Source organism: Botrytis byssoidea (genome assembly GCF_014898295.1).
Source record: "Botrytis byssoidea strain MUCL 94 chromosome Unknown BBYS_017, whole genome shotgun sequence".
Taxonomy (NCBI): domain Eukaryota; kingdom Fungi; phylum Ascomycota; class Leotiomycetes; order Helotiales; family Sclerotiniaceae; genus Botrytis; species Botrytis byssoidea.
This window is the reverse complement of record NW_024065858.1, coordinates 105873-128233: the sequence shown is the minus strand read 5'-3', so window position 1 is coordinate 128233 and position 22361 is coordinate 105873. Positions and strand designations below refer to the sequence as shown.

Here is a 22361-nt window from a genome sequence, read left to right as displayed (position 1 = left end):
CTCTTTTGAATTTCGTGAAACTTTTCGTGGTGGTATTAGATATTGTGGGTGGTAGATAGTTGAGCGCGTCGCGTCTCCACCTTCTACTTTATTAGTTTGTTTATCTTAGCGACAAACAAAGCAGCGCAGCTAATTATTGTAATCTACGCTACATCATAGCTTTGTTAACTCGCCAAGTAGAACATCAGCATCAGAATTCAATACAACTCAAAGTGTGCCAAAACAACTAGCTCGAATCACATTTCTAAAAATTTGGATCAAATTTCTCTTATCCTTTACAAGCAAAAGACAATTTGCGCGATTATACCATGCCTCTTGCGCCTCACAATAGAGATGGGCCAGCGCCCACCTACTTTCAAGAGCAATTTGAAATCCTTACAGAATTTTGGTCGAAAGACTTGAGGCTCTTAAAGCAAGGGAAAAAGACTAGTCATTGTTTCCCTGATGTCAATCTCGTGTGTGCTGAGTTGATACAGCACGATGGCTACTCGAGTGGTGATAAGCTACGTATCAATTCGTTTCAAGTTTGTGTGCATCTCAAATAAGTTGATTCGTCGCCGAGGGAAACACCTGCAGATTCTTTCGGTTTCGAATCATACCTTGAGTGTCATTGAGGGCCAAATGCTTGCAAAATCACATCGTACCTCGGTCATGCCCAATCGATTTTCTGGTCCCTGCAGTACAAAGAAAATGCGAGTTCGAATTTTGGTTGAATTATGGTTGACACTCTCATCAGCGTTCGAACTATCAATATTCTCTCCTTCTACGATCGTTCTTTACTCTCATACTGACAATTGTAGATGCTTTGCCTTCGCCTCATTACAACGTGTGAAGTTTCACCGACTTTTGGCAGCAACGAATGCGAAGAGTCAATAGAAATCTGAGTCTTGATAACTGTACAGATTCAAATTGTGTACTACTCGTGGTTTATATTTCGAGTCCAAAGACTCGATACAATTTGTTCAATCTCTACAACAATGTGGTAGATTGCTTCAGGAGGGCTATGTAAAGTTTCGAATTACTCGGTTTCAAATGGATATGTCGGATATCCTGGATACAAGAAACACGAATGTCCACATGAGTGGTATTGGGCAACTTGCAAAAATTTCTATAATTGCAAAGTAAAGACGATTGAGGCTGAAATACTAGCCCTGATTCACCAGTGCTAGCTTTTCAATAGCAATTCTTACACAGCAGCTGATCGGCACGTTCGAGCGTTTATGTTGCTTTAGTGGTCACTCGGTCCGTGCCGTTAACCACTGCAACCTCAAAGTTAGCTTGGGCAAGCGAATATATTCTGGTGTACATCTTGGAATGCACCTATTAAGGATCTTCATGCAAGACGCACGGGGATTCCGACTTCCCACTGATGTAAGGCCTTCGTGACGACATACATTCGACATTGGCGAAAGATGCGAGGATATGAACAACTAGAATTTGTGGCTATGCACTCGCAGAATGATGCTATCCAAGGCCATCCTTGAAATTCAGAACCACAAGCACCATCCACAACACAGCCTCTCATTTTAACCGATAGTGTGGAGTTTTCAAAAGATGTGAATGCTGTATCACTATCATTGAGCAAAAGACTTTTGATCTCAAGAGGCTCAAGTTGTCAATCACACGGTATTGCGGCAAGGCTATTCACCGACTCTGATCGCCATGATCTTGTCGCGATATATTTTTTATAGAAAATCTTTGCTACCTCATTCGATGATACTATACAGATTCGCAATTTTCCGTCCATTTTGTAAGATGGATGGAGTAATGTTGATTGCAGCCGTCATACCCCCCACTTTCAGGCCGGAATGACTGGCATAATAAGGCACTGTTACACCAAGCGAGAAAGCTGCTCTCTCCTTACCAACAACTTGGATGTTATTACGAGTTTCCAGACTTTTCAGTCCCTCATGACTCCCAACACATTGACACCAAGAAGGATCATTTACATGGTAACATACATCTCATACCATGAATTTATGAGGGAGAATTGTCATATAGTGCAATTAGCCGAGTGAGATCTTTCCCCTGGTAGGGGCTGAGTGTACATCTACTTCCGGTCACCAAAGATTTTGGATACACCGCAACGTTCAAAGCTCTGCTGCTGATGTGCCACACTTCCATCTACGACGATGTTTTCTTCGAGACGTGGGGTTCGCCAACTCATCTAGCAGACATAAGCCATTGCGGCTGTCAGGACATTGCAAATGTAAAGAATCAAGGTACAAGTATAAGTCTCTCCTATCGTTGACGGCATACAAGTCAAGCTCTGATAAACAAGCTCTTAAGTCATCTCACACTTTTTAATAATACTAGATACTGAAATGTGTAAGCTGAAACATTCTACCAAATTCCACCCCCCCCCCCCTCTTCTGACATCTTCTTAGTGGGCGCTGATAATATTATCGATATAACTTTTGGTGTTACAAGCGTCATCCTCACGATGATAACTATTTACTTGATGTGTAAAAATCAGAAGTCTAGAGGTAAGTTAATTTTGTCTCTCAATAGGCCATAGCTGCAAGATCAGCACAAAATGGACTACATGAACCTGACATGTCACATTTCTTTTTCGAATCCCCTCTGACCAGATCAGTTCCAGAACTTGATATCGAGCAAGGCAGAGATTTGAAACTCAATCCAATTATACCAAATCCTGATCCAGTTTCTACTCCTTCGTACTTTGACTTGCGATCATTGCCTACATTGAACCAAGCCGTTGTACCATTTCCAGTTGCCCCACACCCAGATATTTCACCCAGCACGCCATCTTATCAGACTGCTTCTGAAATTACACTTGCACGGCATCAAATTCCTGAGCAGAATGTACAGTCCTTTCCTATCACGACGGATATAGCTACAGTACCAGATATTCCTGGTTCTCACACTTACTACCACTCACTCCATTCTTTTTTTCTAAATGAGAGTGGATAGTCTTGATTCGAATGTTTGCGTTATATTAGCAACAAACTGGTGAATTTGGCGTTTATTATCTATTGAGTTGCATTATAGGGAGTTGAGATATAGGCTCGCGCCAGGATACCCATATGATAGTATACGAAATGGAGTTGTGATTACGTTGTTTGTGGTGATTGGATTTGAAATTTGGATGCAGGGGGTACCTACTTTAAATTTATTTTCTTTCGTTTTGGAGCACAGGATTTGGAAAGGGATAGAGAAGAGGGCGAAGATAGAATGTATTCAAAAGAGGACGAGATGAGGTGTGGCAGGGGATATGTATATCAGGGAATTGAAAACTGCGAATTTTTCAGACTTCAGTGAAATGTTTTCCGGATGTATATTGACAAGATGAGCCCGGGAGAAAGAATGAGGAATTTTGCTGAGAGCAGGATCATACGTTGAATGGAAATGATATATAGCCGATATCTCCCGCAAGGGCTCTCATCATCTCTATGCATGTGATTTACGACCCCCACTTTCCCAATTGGGAATGATAACATACATGTGCAGATTAGGGGGTCGGAACGAGCGCTTATGTGACAGTGTGGGGAGAAACTTACCTATTTAGATTAAAACGATGTTCCTCGACCCCGCTATACAATACTCTCAATAGTGCTTTCGGCAAGCTCGGGTGTACTTCTAGTGAACCCCATGTTCCATCGAGATTTGTTGTCTTTGTATTCCGCAACGGCTGCGGTGCGGCCCGGAACTTGCGGGTTGAAATTGTTGGCCCATCTAATATCCGATTTGTTGGAGGGTGACGGATATATCATGTCTAGAGAATCTCACAGAAAAAGATTAAGTCACATCGAAGACCACAAGAAGAATCACAATCATGAATAGTTCGCATGATTGGCACTCATGCGCTTTATGTCATTGCGAGACTCTGCCAACAGCCCAAACCCTTTTATTCACGAATGCATATTCATGGAGAATACTACATAGCACACTCGCGGTCTTCCCGATCAGCTTCAGGCTCTAAGGATTTCAGTAGAAAGTAATTCGTCATCAATGCGACCCAGAAGCTTGGCTACTGTCCAAAACTACAAGAAACACAATCTCACACAGATTCTACCCAGTTGCTTTTGATAACACTCTACGATGGTAGGTCAGTCAGCTCAATGCTTGTACTGCATGAGTAACATGAAAAGAACTCTTCTCATTGGCGTTTTGTGCTGAGGAAATGGTACCTTACCTTTTCATATTTACTTTACATTCAAAGCCAAAAGTGTTTTGTCTTTTAGATCGGGACTATCACTCCCAGATACCCGCATCTAAATTCTATCATATCATCATTCAGGATTGCAGCAGATCAACAAATCAACAAACAACAAACCTCAGATCCATCTGCAAGCTAAACACTTCAAATCTTACGAGCACTCATGCTGGCTGAAAGTGTACGATTCCGAAACTAGATGCACATCCCACAAGATGATTGACCAGAAGATCATTAAACTGTTTCCTTAGTAGTGGAGTTGCATACACCCCAGCTATACTAGCACAAACATAGCTATTTCCACAGGCATTCGCTATGATACCTACAGTTCCATAGATAACATTACTGCTATTTGTCGCATTTTATCCCATATCTCCTACTATCATCTCCATACCATACTACGCCCTACCCGCAAGTTCGCTGATATCCCAACCGAGTACAGTACTGTATCCGCGGCAAGACCTTCACCAAGCATTCGATACAGATCCGCCATGTGCTAATCTCACTCCTCCGCTCCGATAGTTTATCAGCCGTCTGGCTCTCTGACTATGGCCGTCTCGCACACTGGATCTAATCAGCGGCTAAATCTAGTTTAATTCGTTTCCCCTTGAAATCTAATCTCGCGGTTACTACACACGTAGACATTAATCATTTCATTGATTTCATAATTTCTGCCCCTAATTTTAAGGGTTCTCACTAGCATACAAGTCGATAAGAATACTAGCATCAATACATCCAGATGAATCCTCGTCTTCCCTTCCAATAAGTGATGGAGGAATGGGCATGATGAAACCTCTACCTCTACCCTTACTCTTCTTTTCCTACTTTCTAGCTTCCATAATGACATTTCACAACTCTTTCTCCTCTGCGCCTTTTATCTTCAGTTGACGAAACGAAAAAAGTTATATAGACATAGGTAAATATTTACCTACTTACCACCCATCGCTGTGACTCCCCCTTCCAAACCTCAAAGATACCAACTCCATATTCTCACTCTTTACACGCCGCATGTTTGGAAGTATATCATCACATTATAGCTCAAAGCTTACTGAGCATTATCTCCCTATCACTATACCCCGAAATCATAACAGAAATCCAGGGTCCAATTCGAAGGTATTCTGAAGTAGGCCCTAATGAAGATGTAGGAAGGATGTGTGCTTAGCATTGAATTAGTTTTTAATTAATTCCTCTCAACCTCTCAAAATCGAAGTATGAGAAAACATAGGATCATCAACTTCAATCCTATAGAACTTCAGTATTCATGGAGTCGAGTAGGAAATCTCAAGCAGCAGGATGCTGTTTGTAACCCAGCATCTTCTATCTGGTGTCTGAGCTGTCATGGTCAGTGAGTGAACTATCTCTGTACATGCGTCTTGATGCAAAATTTTACAACTTGTAGACAAGGTCCAAGTATTCTAAAAGGTCTGAAACAGATCTATTATGCTTTAGATGTAATGAACTCACTCACTTATAATGTGCCCTTGAAATGAATACATGCCTCTTCTCTGCTCCAGTCACGTCCTTCTTCCCGGTGAGAAAATTTCTCTACAGGATATACTGTAGTATCAACTGATAAGCAAATGTATCCTTCTAGCGTATGAAGCAAATTCAATATTTCAAACCATTCGAATGACTCAATAGGACTCGAAGTAAAGGTCTAGGATAGCCGGACCCTTCTCGTTTTATCTAGTTGATGATCACATGACATGATGAGAAAGTTAGATCGAAAATCATGACTTTGATCATGATTTTCTGCAGGCTTCCTGCATAACAATTGCATTATGATCTAAAATGGAATTAATTCTAACTGTAAAAGCTTAAAAATATGAAACATCATGTGATAGTCAAATCATGTGATAAGACAGCTGCCTCATTTTGCTTTCTACCGAAGGGACGTATCCATGACAGTATGGAAGCCTTTTACTATTTCTCAGTCACTTGTTTACACTTACTGAGTCATCCTCGCTGTCTCTTTCCTCGACCGACATCCAATCCTCGTCTTTCCCTGACACTGTATTATACATTTCCTCGTTGAATTTTGTCATCTTCACTGTTAGAACACCATCGTAATTGAGATTGTTGTATATATAAAACACACGATCGAAATCCGGGGGTAAATATTTGACTTCCGAAAGCTCAGCCCCCAAAGGAGAGCCGTACAATACCTAAGCACTGCAAGGTCGTTTGTATATAATCTCGAGAGTCTTGTTCGTGGAGGAGAACCCGAGACTACAACAAATAGTAGGGATTTAAAAAGCAATCACAACCTTTAAGCCATCATTCTGTGGCACTGTGGCTCAAGCATACTCTTAGAGTTTGTTTCGTTTCCGCCTTGATTTCAAAAATCGATTGCTTCATCTACGTGTCTAAATCATGGCTGAGCTATTAAAAGCCTGTTGTATCAAGCATCGAATGACTCTTGAAACGGATAAGAATCATGGAGTGCCTGAAATTCAACCTCTGACAAACCAGTAGGCTTATCCAGAGACACAAATGCTCAGCCAGCAACATTATGAATGCCTTGCGCGGATGTGTCTTTTAGAGACAAACAACTTATAGAGCACTTGCTGAAAAACCACCTTGATAAACCTTACAAATACGAAAAGCAGTAGCCGAATGCTTGTGCCGCTGCCGACCGAAAAAAGCAGGAGATGAGGCCGACTCGGGAAGTGTAGACTACACTGATATTGACAATCTGCAAACAAAAGAATCGGGTATTGCTCGAATGTATGTTTGTTTTCATGAGTGCCATGTGGATTGGTAATATGTTGGCGATTTCGGAAATTTTCAAAAGGGATAGAACATGATACATTGGACGCTTAGCGTTTGCCTTGGATTCACTATCTTCATAGAGATCTCAATGCTCCTATACGAGAATCAGATGAGGAATTGGTAAAGAGAGATTCGTAGTTTTGCAATTGCTGGAATGTGATTTGTATACTCCATCGGGATATCATCGGAACACGGCTGTTTGCCAGTATCATCTGAAGACACTGTTGTGTTTGGAGGAGACTAATGTTTATCTAGGTATCAAACTTTCATTCTCCAGACCTTTTACAGTGAGCTGGTAAATGATTTGGTAAAGCCCCGAGACGTCCCCCGAGCTTTCGTGTTGGTCTTCGACTTTATGATAATTTAAATTGATGGAAACCTGATCAACATACGAGTTTCTGTCTCTGCTACACAATGCATGGCCAACGCATTGTAAGATCCCGTGAACTACACGATTGATGGACACTTCAATTTTCAGGCAGCCTCAAGAAGTCACTACCTCTCAGGCGTGCCTTTAAACAGAGAAATGATCGAGTGGTAGGGCTGCGCGAATGCGGATGCCAAACTTGGACACCGACGGATGATTGCATCATCTAGGTATTGGACTCGCGGATGAAAAGAAACAAAATCGTGTATAACGATTATCAGGCTAGGAGGATTAATTGTGTCATCCCGGGGAAGCATCCTATCGTTCGTGCAGGAAGAAGGTGTTACTACCTAGATACTTGGTGGTATGTGTATTTTTCAGCGATGAACAAGTAAAAGCTATGTAACCTTCGTGTTGACTTGAAATGTCGTGATCGATGTTCACCTGTGCCTTTATGTCTTCTGGTGACAAGGGCCAATGGAACGCCGATGATAGATCTTCCTGATAAATGATTCGATCTATCAACTTACTTGAGAGATAACGATAACGAAGTAGAATGGTTCATGATTTCGAGAAATTCCTGTGAGGGGTTTTCGGAGAATACATCGCCCAATGGAGGCTCGTAAGACAGAAATTCGGTACGGACCTTTGCATTTCACATTTTACCGGTCCGTTCTGGTCTGATTAATGTCAAACATCAAAAAAAGAACCAAAATATACAGAAAGCGATAGTTAGTTGTTCATGCAATACTACCTGATACTCCAATACCTTCATCTGATATCGTGGGGCCAATTTATTTCCTAGGCCGAGTAATGTTTTCTCTTTCGAGGCTCCTCAAACGATATTTCCTCAGGAACCTTGGGAAGCTTGATTTCGGACCACCGGTATCTTTTCCTCAAGCATGATACACGAAGGTTTGGGGGTAGCGATGATATAGCTCTCTCGATTCGACGGAATCTAGATTGTAAGCTTACCTTGATATCCATTGCATCAATATTCTGCAAGGGCTCTTTTTGCTGCAGATGGAAAGAAGTTGAAGCAAACTTATGATCGAATGGCTGACCGTCGTCTCACTAAGTACTGTGGTTCTCTCGAAATAGAATTGAGGCGGAGTCTTCGACGAATCATAACATATAATGCGCCGTTCATATCCCAGTCGAGGCTTTTAACCGTCAAAGCCATGATATAACGGTGCTGCTACTACGAGTATCTGCCAGGTACTATTCTCCCCAGTACATGAGTATCTTTCTCCCCTCTGTTGGCCCTTCATCACCATTGCAAATTCTTCCAAGAAAACTAAGACCTATTTATTGCAAAGTTAACAAGAATAACCCTTTGGAATATTTATAAACTGATTGTGCAACCCACCTGGTGATTAATTTCAATTCATGTCTCAGAGGGAACAAACTGCAAGTCGGTGCTGAGACAAGGTTCATAAACACTCACTCACACTCACTCACACTCACTCAACTAATATAAGCTTTTCAACATGGGGCTATTTGGTAGATCAAACAAAAAGAAAATACCACCATCCCAGTCTCAATCTCAAAATTACGATGATTCAAATGAATTTCAAAGACAACCACATCCTATAGCCACAGCTAGACCAAATTGGTTTTATATCGAAGAACGTCCTCATCATATGTCAAATGGTTACAATCAACATCGACCAGCACCTCAAGGATGGATAGTGACTCCAATCGAACCACCATCACCACCACCGAGATATCAATCACATACTATCATGGCGCCCCCTCTCCTACCACCACGAAACGGTGTTGCGTTGATGAACTTGCGATCCGTTACCAATTTATTGACAGAGACTTCATTAAATGATCTGCCATGTGTAGCTGCCATCAATAATGGGGTAGCCGTGATGTCCCAACAAACCATGCATCATTATCATCAAACGACCGCTCTGTACGATACTTTATCCTCGAAATTATGCTCGGTGGTCACGTCAATTGATGAGGAAAGATTTAGTGGGGATGATAGAGAGCTTACAGTTCCTCAACATTATGATTCAGTATGGCAGGAAGAAAAAGGATTAGAGACAACCAGTCGAGATTTATTTCTACGAAGCAAGAAATCAAAGGCAAATCTGAAAGAGATCAAATCAAGTGAAACGACACATACAAATTACTTTTCAAAGGTTCATGCATATGCCAATTCAAGGTTACCAATGGATCTCAAGCCAATGAGATTGTAAGATTTCCATCATTCCTTGGATTAGGGCTTTGAACTAATAAGCAACAGGTACTTTAATACATATCCTCTGATATGCCTCGCAGCTCAATACTCGGAACAAGTCTATTCGAAACCTACCGGGCAAGAAAAAGAAACAAGAGTAAATGCAAGAGGAAGAGCAGGGACTGTTATGAAAAGTGTACCAATTGATGATCGAGATATAATTGTATTTGCGATTCGAGGAACAACACATTCATTCACAGATTGGGCTGTAAATGTCAAGACGAAGCCGACGTCCCCAGAAGGGTTTCTGGTAAGACAAATTCCATTAGGAAACTCTGTAAGTCGCTAATAATTTTATCTTAGGACGACCCTGGAAATTTATGTCATTCCGGATTCTTGGGTGCTGCAAAAGGCTGGATTAAACCAATAGCCGCTCGACTTCGAAGTCTCCTCCAAGAAAATCCTAATCGTACCCAATGTTCTCTACTGATTACTGGACATTCCGCTGGCGGGGCTATCGCTGCTCTATTATACTCACATATGCTTTCCACAAGCCCCGAAGCTAGATCGGAGCTTAATGTTCTTACAGGATATTTCAAACGAATACATTGTATTACATTTGGCGCACCACCAATTTCACTCCTACCATTAGAAAAACCAAAAACCCGAGCAGCTTCCAAGTCTATCTTTATGTCTTTCGTCAACGAGGGCGATCTAGTCGCAAGAGCAGATTTCGCTTATGTCAGATCCCTACTCGATCTCTATTCCACTCCTACGCCCGGAAAATCCGTTCTCGAGCCCTTAAAATTAGGACTCAAATCTTGCAAATCTAGCAATGCACTCTCGACGAAAAAGAAACATTCCAAACCCGATCCGCACGTCGCTTTAGGACCAATTTGGCATGTTCCCGAGGCCACATTGAGTATTGCGGGAAGTATTGTTCTCTTGCGAGGAGTAGATAGACTGGGAAATGCGGAAGGAAGTAAGAAGTTGCAAGATCGAATGGATGATGGAGTGATTGCGCAAATTGTCTCGGATGAATTGTTAAGGGGGGTGGTGTGGGGTGATCCGGTTAGTCATATGATGAAGCTCTATGCGAGGAGGATTGAGGTTTTGGCTACGAATGCGGTTATGGGACGGACGTGAGGATGAGGTGAGGAGTGATTGGGTGAGGGGTGAAGAGTGATGGGTGAAGGGTGAGGACTTTGAATGAAAGAGCGGGTGCTTGATATGAGGGGATGGTTATGAAATGGGATGGGTTAGGCGCATATGGTACTATACCCTTTTGTCCACTCCGTGTATTTGCAGGAGATGTTTTGGTGCAGTCATTATATATGTATACATAGGTATATACACAAATATTTTCACAAGTACTAGACCCTTGTCGACTTACTGTGTGATATGTTTGACAACAACCTTGCCCCGCCTTTAATTACAATTTCGGACGTAACTTCATCAAGACTCAAGAGAGATAAAGTATAGGATTCCCGTGTAAGTTCGGTGAGGTGAGGTGAGGTGAGGTGAGGTGAGGTGATTGTATCGTATGCTCTGTCCTTGCCGACCATGTTTGTTCTGTTCTGCGTGTTATTTTTTTATGTCTATTGGATTGGGGGATTGTTCTTTGATTGAGATGGAGAAGTAAGAGTGAAGTGAATTAAGCTGGAGTTGGAGTTGGAGTTGGGGATGGTGGGGTAGGGAAGGAGAGGATAGGGGGGGGAGAGCGATTAGGGTTGTTGGATAGGTGGTAGGAAGGATGGAAGGTAGGTGAGAAGGATGGAAGGTGGGAAGGTAGGGGGTAAAGTTATTTAGGCGAAGTTTTAATTGTGTCTGTGTGATGTGGAGATTGAGGGTGAGGTTGAATATTGGTGAATAGTGGATAGATTTGGGTTGGATGTTTGGTGGTAGGTAGTTGAATGGGTGAATAAGTATTTAGGAAATTAGACATGGATATGAATAGAAGAACATCATCAAGATTAGATCATATTTCTTTCTCATTATCTATAGTAAAACTTACGGAGACTCAGATAGGGTATGATAATCTCTCTATATGATTGTTCAAGTGGACGTAAATGTCTCGTTTAATCTTCTTGGTATTTGGTAAGTGAGCTGGAGAATTTTTAATGTTTTTGTGTAGGAGTATGAGGATGAGGATAGGGATTGGGATTCGAGAGCGGAAGTATAAGAAAGATAGAGTTTGTAGTTGATAGCTGATGAGCATTTTACTGAAGAGGAATTTATAGTAGAGAGACGATTGATTGCTTAGTGTGGTTAGGGACTTGAAAATCTTGTTGGAGTGGTGTTGTGTGATGTGTTTCTGGTGGTTTTGTTGGTTATTGTATATATAAATGGTATGTATGGAGATGTGCTGGGGTGTGTATTGTGATTTGCAAATTGATAGTGATGTTAACATTGATATCGATCGAAGGTCAAAGGTCGAATTTTAAAGAGGAGGTATGTAAAGGGAGTAAGGAAGAAAGTGGGAGAAGACACTTGGCACTTGGTATGAATTAACTTTTATTTGAGAGGAATGTTATTCTATCTCTGCGTTTATATCCGAGAAGATTATTATGGTTTTTGACATATAGAGAGAGAGAAATAGAAAGAGAAATCGAGTAAGTAATTTAGCGAGTAAATGAAGTAAAAACTGAAAAAGAATGAGGATGTGTATAACAATATGGTGAGATTTAGTCCAGCATACTTGTGAAAGAGAAGAATGTTCCTCAAAGTATCATAGAATTAAACATTAACTCAGAATGCCTTTATAAAATTGCAAGTGAAACTATCTATCTTATATTTCGAGGTAAGAAATATGGAGGACTATAAAGGATCATATCGTGTCATGGTCTGTAGGTAAAGACAAGTATAATCCAATCCCAGACGGAAGAAGAATTCCTCACGATACATATACATCATCTCAATCCTCAGTCTTGGATTCCCATCCCATTCATCACCCTTCTATTCGTTTACCCAACTTTATCACAACGCAAACTCCATCTATAACTACAACTACAGCAACCCAAATCCGATCTTCGCACCTTCCACCTTCCACAATCACCAAAAACTCACTCCTCATATACAAACGCAAATATCTTATCCTACTTTCCCTCAAAAAATCTATCAAAAATACTACGCTTCTAATCTCGTTCCTCTCTATCTATCGACAAATTGCACCGCCAAAGGAGCATAATTTTCGAATTTTTGAACTTTTATTAGGTATATGTATTTCAAATAATCACTCTATCACGTTCAAAACGAACAACTTGAGGGGTTTGTCCAAGAAGAAATCCACGTGCAGAGTGACGATCTGCACATTAAGTGTAATATTTCAGTCCCGTGTAGTATGTTAGTCCCGAATATTGTTGAAGTCATTTGTGAGGACAGTTCGAGAGAGAAGAAAGGAAAAAAAAAAGAGTGCGCCACGAAGGCCTGCCATGAAGGCCCTAGAATGTAACTGTTAGTCCCCATTGATAAATTGAATTGGATCAAGACGAGTAAGATGTTGATGATACATCATACCAGCAGCCAGAACTATCATCAAATCACTGAGTACACAAGCGATCAGAATAAATCCTTAACGCTGCTGCTAATTTTTAATCATGTGAAAGGGCCGAACATAAGAGTAGTCAAGAGAAACCTCATTTTTGTCATATTTGACGGGAATTGATGGGATTATTTCTTTTGATATGGATTTACTTGTGCTGGATTGATTGCCGGATTTGCTGGGAGTGAGATAGGTTTGGGAAAGCGCTCTCCGCTAGCTCGGTGAACATTGGGTGGTGATGATGTTCACCTCCTTCCTCAATTTGCATGAAGGACGGCCCACCGTGGAGACTCCATTTTAGAGCTAGTGCCAAGACTAGGGTCATTGACTTACTGGTCATGATTATGATGTGAGTATTGATAAATGAGGGGGAGAATGAATTGTGCGAATGATAATATAAAATTTTAATCAAATTGACGATGGGAGTTGTACATTCATGAGGATGTTTTTTGGGTATCATACTAAGAGGATGCGGGGTTGAGACATTCATTTTGTGTCTGCACTTTTCCGTCTGTTGCGGTTCTTTTACCTTCATCTTCCTATGCTTGGTCACCTCGAGCTTCGAACATTGTACTTCAAACATTGTACCTCAAACATTGAACTTCATTCTATCTCCTACCTTCTGAAAATGATCAACTGGATAGGTAAATAAGGCATTTCAACTTACTGAATCTTATTTACCGTTTCAAACTCACCTGACTTATTTATCTTCTATTCATTGAATACTCAATCCTCATACACGTGTTTCAACACATACATTGATTACGCATTCATATGGAAGGATCATTCTCTATCACCCTTTTCAAATCTACCAAAAGTCCTTTTATTTGCTTGAATAATATGACGTACTCTCTGTCCATGACATTGTGGTAAACTACAAATTTCACATTCCTTCTCTACACTAACACCAACACTTACACTTTAGACCACAAACCACAAACCTAGTCAGGCAACACCACTTCTTCTTTTATTCTAGATACACATAGCTTCAAGAATACTTCTCCGATTTAATAAATCAAATTCTCTACTAGATGATTGATCTGGACCATCTTATACACAGTCATCTTTCTCCGCAAATCCTCACCCAGAGTACTCGCTTGACACCAAACAATTTTATATCAGGCCACTGATCCGATATCTGTTCTTCTCAACTCCACTCCTCTTGTATAATCAATCATTTTATCAAGTGATCCCGCATATCTTCCTACCCTCCCAAATTTCGCTTCCTAACAGTTACCCCAGCGAATACTCAACCTCCTAATCTCTCATCACAGAATAGTATTTTCAAAATCAAATCCAAATAACAAAACACCCCAAAGCAACTCACGAACTCTAGAACCTCCATAACACAACCCCCTTCTAGCCAGAAACCCATAAAGAGCGTGATAAATCAGAGTTAAAACATACATAAAATATTCAAATGCGAAAAGTGGGGCGTTAAGGGGAATCAATATTTACCGAGCGGAGCGGAGAAATCGGTTGGTGAGCTATTCTATTTTTGAGATCGCGGGGGATGGTGGATTGTGAAATGTTGTGGATAGGAACCTAGGGATATCATATTTGGGATGAGATGAGAGTAGAGAATTATGTTTTAATTGTGGTGATTTTTATTTGGGTTTTTTTGAAGGGATTGGTGAGGGGGATTGGTGAGGGGGATTGGTGAGGGGGATTGGTGAGGGGAATTGAAGAGCGAGACGAGGTAATTGTTGTTGATGAAGTTGGAGATGGTTTGTTGGGGGGTGAGAGTGGGAAGTTGGGAGTGATATCTGGGAAGTAGTTAGGAGGGCGTGGTTATTCTAGTATATATGTATGTATATATTCAAATCTGTGTATTGGAGTAGAAGGCGCAGTTTTATATCTGGTAAAATTATGTGTAAAATGAAAGCATGCGATATTATCTCCCTTCCCTAAAAACTCATCACTTAACTCTTTTTATTTCTCACACTTCCTCATGTTATCGCCAATATCACAAACGGATACCACTAACAAACAAAAAAAACCTAAAGAATCACAACATTAGTCCACATCCCCAAACACAATATAGCACAACACAACACAATACAAATCAGCACAGCAACAAACATCTCAGATGGAATGAGTATGAATACCTATCTAGGTAGGTATATAAACGTAGTATACTATCATTATCGTAAACGATCAAATATATAAATGGGGTAATCATCATAGATGGGGATGTGAGAGGGGAAGAAGAATAAAAGAGTGGGGAACTTACGTTGGGAAAGTGAGGGTATGGATGAATTTGGGAACTTGATGTTTGTTCTGTTTGATGAGGGAGATGGGGTTTTTTGTTGTCAAGAGGTGGATGAGGGGATGGATGAGGGAATGAGATGATTTTTTAGGAGAGGGGAGGAGAGGTGAATACGAAAAGTGAAAGATGTGGTAAGGGTCTGTATTGGGTAGAATTGCGACGAGATATCCTGCCGAGCATTGATAAATTGTTTAAACATGAATAGTAGATAGATATTCATATATATACAAACAATATATAAGAAGATTCATTCATATTTCTCTACCTAGTTACCTCTTTCTACAGCCTATTATTTATGAAGATCTATCCCGCTTTTTTCATTCTTCATCTCCTTTCTCTTTCCTCTCAACCGTAATCACAACCAACATCCTGACTTCAATTTCAATTTCAAGTCCAATTTAAATTTCCATCTCAGCAAAATCAAACCCGCTATCTGTATTGCATACCACGAGCCCCTATTTACTATCAAATTTCAACTTTCAATCCATACCACAACCTCCCTAAAAATCTACTCGGAAAATACTATTCTCCCAAGCTCTCAAATAATAAAACACTAAAGTCCATACGCGAGAAAGTTCAAATTTAGCACGGAGACTAGGTAACACGGGAAGAATTGTTATTTTTCTTAAGTATTTCTACCATTCACTACATTTTATTGTTAGATTATCTTTTATATTTGATGAGTGTATGCTGATTTGATTTTACGTAAATAGTCTATGTGGATATACGCGAGATTATTTCTAGAAAGAAAGAAAATGATGGATAATGGCAGCCTGTTAATTGCAGAATTCCTTGATATATTAGTCTTAAAGTTAATCATCTTCTACTCTCCGCGACTGGTTATATATATATATACGTATCGCCCTTTTGGATTTGCAAGCCTTGTTGCCAGAAATTCGATTATTCGATAAGATGAATAATCTTTTTCATATCATATGCCATATACAGTAAGTAGTAGCTACAACAATGTAAATCAATACCGACAATTCCAAATATACTCTATTCCAACTACTCACAAAATACATCTACCACAACCCCCCACCCCTGCCATTCACATCTACTTTCGTAAATTTTTACCCCGATAATCTTAAGCACCCCTCGAACTCCCAATTACCCCCGAATCCCTAACCCATCTCCTAAAACAACCCACACACACCATCTAACACGAAGTAAAGCAAGCAGTAAGCGCCACCACCACGCACTGTATTAGACCCGCGCTCAGTCCCAAAAATGTAGACGAACTCATCTTCTTACTCTTCAATCGTTCTGCTCCACTGGTACTGGTCGTAGTCTGTGCACTTCCACTTGCACTTCCACTTGCACCCGTCGAATAAGGAGCCCCAGTACTCGTCGGAGTAAATCAACTGAATTCTGTTGCCGTATAGCTTGTCAATCTAGCCGTTGCACTTCCGGTAATACTTCCTGCCGTCCAAGCAGAATTTCCAGTATAATAGTCTATACGAGCGAAACGTCAGTACGTTGCCACGGGAAAGAAATAAAAGCTCCAAGACTAGTAGATCATCGGAGCATCCCAAGCTACAAAAAAAGCCCCGCGATCAACCCACAAAACCAAAGAAAACCCACTAACTGCTAACCGCCGTCTGATTTGGAAATCTATCCGATCCCAACAGCACATCTGGGGTCGTCAACGCTTGGGACGCATCGACGCTCGGTAAAAGATTCGTAAAAGGTTGCACAGGTGTAGCCGTACATTCCACCTGGCTCAAACGGGAGATACTCGCATCGCTTTCCTCTCGTGTGATATTCTGATATCCATGCGCGAGATAACAATCCGTGCAGGCGGTTTCGAGTTCCCACAAGGAGGAGGGACAGAGACATTCTTGCTCGGCGAGAAAATCGAGAGCGGATGTACCGTTGGCGAGACAGGCGTAGATGATATAGTTACTGCGCTCGCAGGGAAAAGGAGAGTTGGCCATGATTTTTAGGCGTTTTTCGGCTGCGTTGGAACCGATGAGAAGGCTGACATTTGCTAGATTGGGATAACACATTTGATAGAGGAAGTTTCCATTAGGATGAGGTGTTGGTTCAATTTGCCGAAGGGCAAGGGGTAATGTGTTCTCAAAGGCGGTTGAGATGCCTATAGTCAGGAGAAAAATGAGATGTTTGTATTGAACCATATTGATCGCGTAGCCTTGATCCTGAGTTACGGAGAGTGATAATAGAGTTCGATAGTGAATTAATTAATTGCAGTGGAGAAAGTACAGACTAGCAACATTAAATAAAACACAACGAAGCAAAGAAGAGCCTCCTAATCAAAGGAAACAAGGAAGCGGGTGAAGAATAGATGTGTCGTAAGATTACGCCAAGACAACAAGACTTTGTGAATTTATATCACTATGATTGGTCTAATTATCAACCACCGGCGTATTTTGAACCCGTTATGTTGGGGTAACAGGGAAGTGAAGAGGCACAGCAGTAACCAATGTAGGATCCGATCCACAAAGTGATAGAAAATTATCCACGGCGTACGAGCTAAATTGAACATCAAATCTACCTCGTAATCTGCTCAATTGTTTTTTACCCGGTCGGGTAACCACATTTGGTTTTGGGTGCGGATGGATGCAAAGTCTATTGATTGAATAGTCTCCGAATGTATTCCATGATAGGATTGCTACCAATATACTGGTATTTACCTATGGAAATTTTGAAGACTGTCATGAGTTATGAGAACGTAATTACTAGAGCTATGGTTCGAAAATTCTGCGAAAGATAGAGCTGAGAGACACCTGCCTAGACTACCTGAATGGTTGAATATTCAAGATGAAGATTTCCAAGTAAAGAGATATTGATTTCATTGTAGACTGATTTGAAGTATAAATCGCACACTGAATATTACCTGTATATAAATGAGCGTGGGAGTTGAGTGCAAGTCAAGGAATGGCTCGATGTTCCAATCTCGTATTGAAAATCTGATTCCTTCACAATGTCATCTTTCGTACCCGCTGAGATCACCAGAGCTGACTTCTGCTAAGTATCGCCGTCTGTCCCTATTTACAAATCTTGAGTGGCTACTTGGAGTTGCTTCTCGGTAGGATTATCTTGGCCGTCATGGTTGACTGACGAAGAAGTTCCAGTAATATTATCGTGTGAATCAGAGATTGCGACATTTAAGTCTTTATCAGGTTCAATTTTGGTTGCGACATCGGAAGGTGTTGAGTCGTCTCCTGTTGCAGCATCTTTTAATTTCCCATCTTTCCCGTTTCTCTCCATCTTCTCAGTGATTTTGTCATCTTCAGCGTCTTCTACATCACCATCAATCCCAGCTTCATTCTCCTCTTTCAACTCAGTCTCTTCTACCTCCATACCCTCTTCGCAGATATTAAGCACCAATCCTTCATCCTTACTATACACCCTGAAACCAACAATACACACCGCATTCCATGGCTCCGGTTCATCTTCATCAACTTCCCTTTCCTTTGGTGGTTTGGGGTCATTTGGCTGATTTCGTGGCTTAAGAGTCGGATCATCGTCACTATACATATCATAATCTGAAAGAGGACTTGCACTTGATTCCCCCTCCGAAGTAACATATGGACCTGGTCTTGGGGGAGGAGGTCCTCGACCATAGCTTAGTGGACGACTCGAATGCCTACGAATATTAACAAAGCTTGGAGGTGGAGGTAGTGATTCACGGCGATTGGTGCCAGATCCCGGAATCATCGTGTACGGTGAACGTGGAGATGAATCATTACTCTTTGGAGTTATAGGAGTTGCCTGAGACTCATTAGAAGATGGTGTAAAGTCTCCTGTCTGCACTGCCTTGTCTCTTTCATTTATAGGCTGCGTGTCAATTGTAGTGCTTATCGACTTCTCATTAGGATCTTCAGTTTGTATTGATTTGTCTTGTTTCTCGACTTGAACTTCTGGAATATCTTCCGTTTGTACACCTTGATCCTTCGGCTCGCGTTCTTCTTGTTCTTTCTCCCACTCGGCATCTCTTGCTGCCTTACCCTCACGCTTTTCGTTATTTTTCCTCTTTTGCTTCCTTACTATCTCCCGCGCACTATGTCTTTTCTCCCAAAGAATTTTGCGTTTAGCAATCCTCGACTCCCGGGCCTTTGCTTTATCTTGAGCCTTTCTGAATTTGATCCTTGCATCCATGTGAGATAGTCCTTTCTGGTGAGCCAAATCGTAAGAATTCCCAACTGTAGCCAATTTCTCATTATCTTCTCTTCGACTTAATTCATCTTTCAAGACATCTTCAACACTCTGTAAACCTTTATCCCTTTCTGCTATGACCATCATGTATACTGTGTATGTTCCGGCCGAGAGACCTTTCAATTCAGCGACCACACTTCTGCTCATAAGATAATTCCCATGACTTCGAATGATATAATCTTCCTCGCCAGGTAAATTCATCTCATGAACCCGAAACTGTAATCTGAAGTGATATTGACCATGTAGACCAACAAAATACCTGCCATCGAGTTGACTCATGACCAAAACTATTGGTGATTCTTTTTTGAGTGTGATAGTGAACTTCTGTGAAAACTCGGATCTCCATGGTACCTCTACGCTGATCCACTCTTGAGTCAATCGCCAATCGGGACTATCTATGAACAACCGAGTTCGATCGAAATGTTGATATTTGCGTAGTAAATCCTGATATGAAATCCAGAAGACGCTATCATTTCCGAATTTGTGGTTGAGTTCAATCTGAGCTTCAGGGGTGAATTCCTTACTTCCATCTGACCACGGACCTTCCCAATTACCTTTTTTGATCTTTCCCCATGGATTCCTTCAAATAAAATTATCAGTGATAGTCCTCAACAATATGTGAGAAACAAACCGTAATTTAAGAAGACGCTCGCCAGTAGATAACTCTCTAGCTTCCATGATAACATATGCATGACCTTCAGATATTCCGTCTCTATTGCCGTAACCGTAATCGAGAAGGCCTGTAGAACAACCAAAAAGGAATTCTTTGTTAACATTGAGAATTTCGTCCCGCCAAAATGCATCCGTGTCAAAGATATCCGAGGTGAGAAGTTCCGTGGTTACACCTCCTGTCAAATCTTCAAGACCCTCCCTATGAAATGTTAGTTGATGAATGAGATCATACAGATAGAATTACCCTATCCATCCTCCACTCAAAGAAAGGAAATCCCCGTGTGCTTTAGCATAAGCCTTTTCGAGAAGAGGAAGCCATGTCTGATTTGGATCTTTACAATGAGCAAAGAATAATGACTGAGACCCTGTTTGATAAGTTTTTCGATATTCTTTTTCAACGTCCTCTCGGTCAGTTTGCTCGAGTAGATGTCTATGGACTGAGGGTGAATCCCAATCTGGCGATTTCAGATAGAGCTTGTCATCGATAATTGATATGATCCATTCGCCATCTAATTTTTTATTAGCGTTTACTACTTATTGTTCGAGAGAGAAACTTACCACGATGAAACACAAAGCCATATATCCCTATTTCTAAGACGGCATAATTAGACCTTACTTCAAAATGCGAATGCTAAATACTGACTTGTGTCCCATTCAACACATATTCTTTGAATCCCATCTTTCGTATTTGCTAATGCTGTCAAACTAGACATCAACCAACAATCCCCGAGACTTCCTTGTCTGACATCCGAAGGAGAAATTTTATCTCCCAAGAAAGTTGGCTTATCAAATATTTCGTGAACTCTCTTGACAGCCTTCGGCCCGGAGGATGAAGGATTGATAAGAGCGCGTTTGCAAACTTCAAATCTTATTTCGTCAAGTGTGTTTAGACAATTTCCTTTCTCCCATTTCAAGTCCCAGTCTATATCAAAGCTTGCGTCGCGAAAGCGCATGTTGACTCGCTTACATTCATGGATAAGTTTCTTGACTTTGGCTCTGCATTTTTGAACCGCTCTCTCGAAGTCTTCTGAAACGAGCTGGTTCTGCGGACCAGGTGGAGGAACAATAACGGTCTTTGCTGATGTTCCTTTTGCAAAAGGTGCTGCATTTGGTAAAACTTTTGTAGTTTTACTGAATTTGGATACCGAGAATCGAGACCAAAGTTTATCGATCGCATCTTGAGGTGCTACGTATTTGTTTTTCTTCTTTGATTTCTTATTGCTCCCTTGAAACGGCGGAGGAGGAGGAAGAGGAGGTGGGGGCCTTGGACCTGGTCGGCGTCGTCTATCACTATTGTCGGAATCGCTTGAAGATGCTGTACAAGACATGATACCTTTGACAATTGATAATTGTCTGTCAAATTGAAAAGGCAAGAAAATAAACAAAACAAACGACAGTCAAACAAAATCAAGGATCTCTTGAATCAGTTTACAATGTTTATGGACTGTTCAGATCACTACCACTTTCCAGCCTTGCACTCTCATTCTTTATCAGCTTACCACATAGGCAGACACTGCCCCCAAATGCTTTTTGCTGTCGCCTCCGCAGAGAGGAAGGCTCTCATCGAACCATTCGTTCGGAAGAAAAGACGTGCATAAGTTGGCAGCCGATAAGGTCGCACGAGACTCTTATTGAATAATCCATTGCTTGCTTACTCTTAGGAGGACTTCATTTCAGCCGCAAAGCTTGGACGCGGAAATGACACCCACTAGATGTCATTGCCTTGAAATAGAATGACACAAGATCCGAGATGTGTATATGCAGTTATATATATTGACAGCAAGTCATTATCAATATTGGATGCTCAAATGTGAAGTACTTGATGCGATGAGATATCTAAATTCGGAGGACTGGCTCGAGACTGGACTGGCTCAAAGACTGGCTAGAGGTACCGAGTAGTGCACAGACCTTGGTACGCTAAAGAATATCGGCTTTCGGCTTTAAGGTTATCAAGCAAGAAGGAACAGATGCAAGCCATTAATGAATCTACACCAACCATTTTACCTACCACTTCATGTTAATGCATATGTGGTTACTACTAGTTAGGTACTTTATACGCACATGTGAATTAGACGTATGAATATCCCAATGCTCCCATGTCTATTGGAAGTCCACAGCAGTATGGAATTATTGGCGTCGTTAATGAGCCTCACATCCGGCCGTGTCTTTTTCGTCTCTTGCACCACCCACCTT

At 41.2% G+C, this 22361-nt stretch overlaps 5 protein-coding genes across 5 annotated transcripts; 2 read left to right on the top strand and 3 right to left on the bottom strand.

Moving 5' to 3' along the window:
• The first annotated feature begins 170 nt into the window (after positions 1–170).
• Positions 171–3309, top strand: EAE97_008110 (uncharacterized protein). Its single transcript, XM_038878624.1, has 3 exons — positions 171–2328; positions 2388–2486; positions 2597–3309. The coding sequence occupies exons 1-3, from the start codon at positions 2325–2327 to the stop codon at positions 2932–2934; spliced, it is 441 nt and encodes a 146-aa protein (XP_038730304.1). The 5' UTR covers positions 171–2324; the 3' UTR covers positions 2935–3309.
• A 3745-nt stretch (positions 3310–7054) lies between these two features.
• EAE97_008109 (uncharacterized protein) lies at positions 7055–7369 on the bottom strand (the record flags this gene model as incomplete). The annotated part of the gene is made up of 3 exons (XM_038878623.1): positions 7055–7170; positions 7214–7300; positions 7342–7369. 3 exons carry the CDS (start codon positions 7367–7369, stop codon positions 7055–7057), a joined length of 231 nt encoding a protein of 76 aa, XP_038730303.1.
• A 1437-nt stretch (positions 7370–8806) lies between these two features.
• EAE97_008108 (uncharacterized protein) lies at positions 8807–10653 on the top strand (the record flags this gene model as incomplete). The annotated part of the gene is made up of 3 exons (XM_038878622.1): positions 8807–9522; positions 9574–9817; positions 9871–10653. The coding sequence occupies 3 exons, from the start codon at positions 8807–8809 to the stop codon at positions 10651–10653; spliced, it is 1743 nt and encodes a 580-aa protein (XP_038730302.1).
• Positions 10654–16677: 6024 nt separating this feature from the next.
• Positions 16678–17455, bottom strand: EAE97_008107 (uncharacterized protein; the record flags this gene model as incomplete). The annotated part of the gene is made up of 2 exons (XM_038878621.1): positions 16678–16772; positions 16906–17455. 2 exons carry the CDS (start codon positions 17453–17455, stop codon positions 16678–16680), a joined length of 645 nt encoding a protein of 214 aa, XP_038730301.1.
• Positions 17456–18123: 668 nt separating this feature from the next.
• On the bottom strand, positions 18124–21853 carry EAE97_008106 (uncharacterized protein). The gene is made up of 5 exons (XM_038878620.1): positions 20812–21853; positions 20727–20759; positions 20413–20677; positions 20128–20367; positions 18124–20076 (listed from the first exon to the last, which is right to left on the bottom strand). The coding sequence occupies exons 1-5, from the start codon at positions 21494–21496 to the stop codon at positions 18330–18332; spliced, it is 2970 nt and encodes a 989-aa protein (XP_038730300.1). The 5' UTR covers positions 21497–21853; the 3' UTR covers positions 18124–18329.
• Positions 21854–22361: the final 508 nt, after the last annotated feature.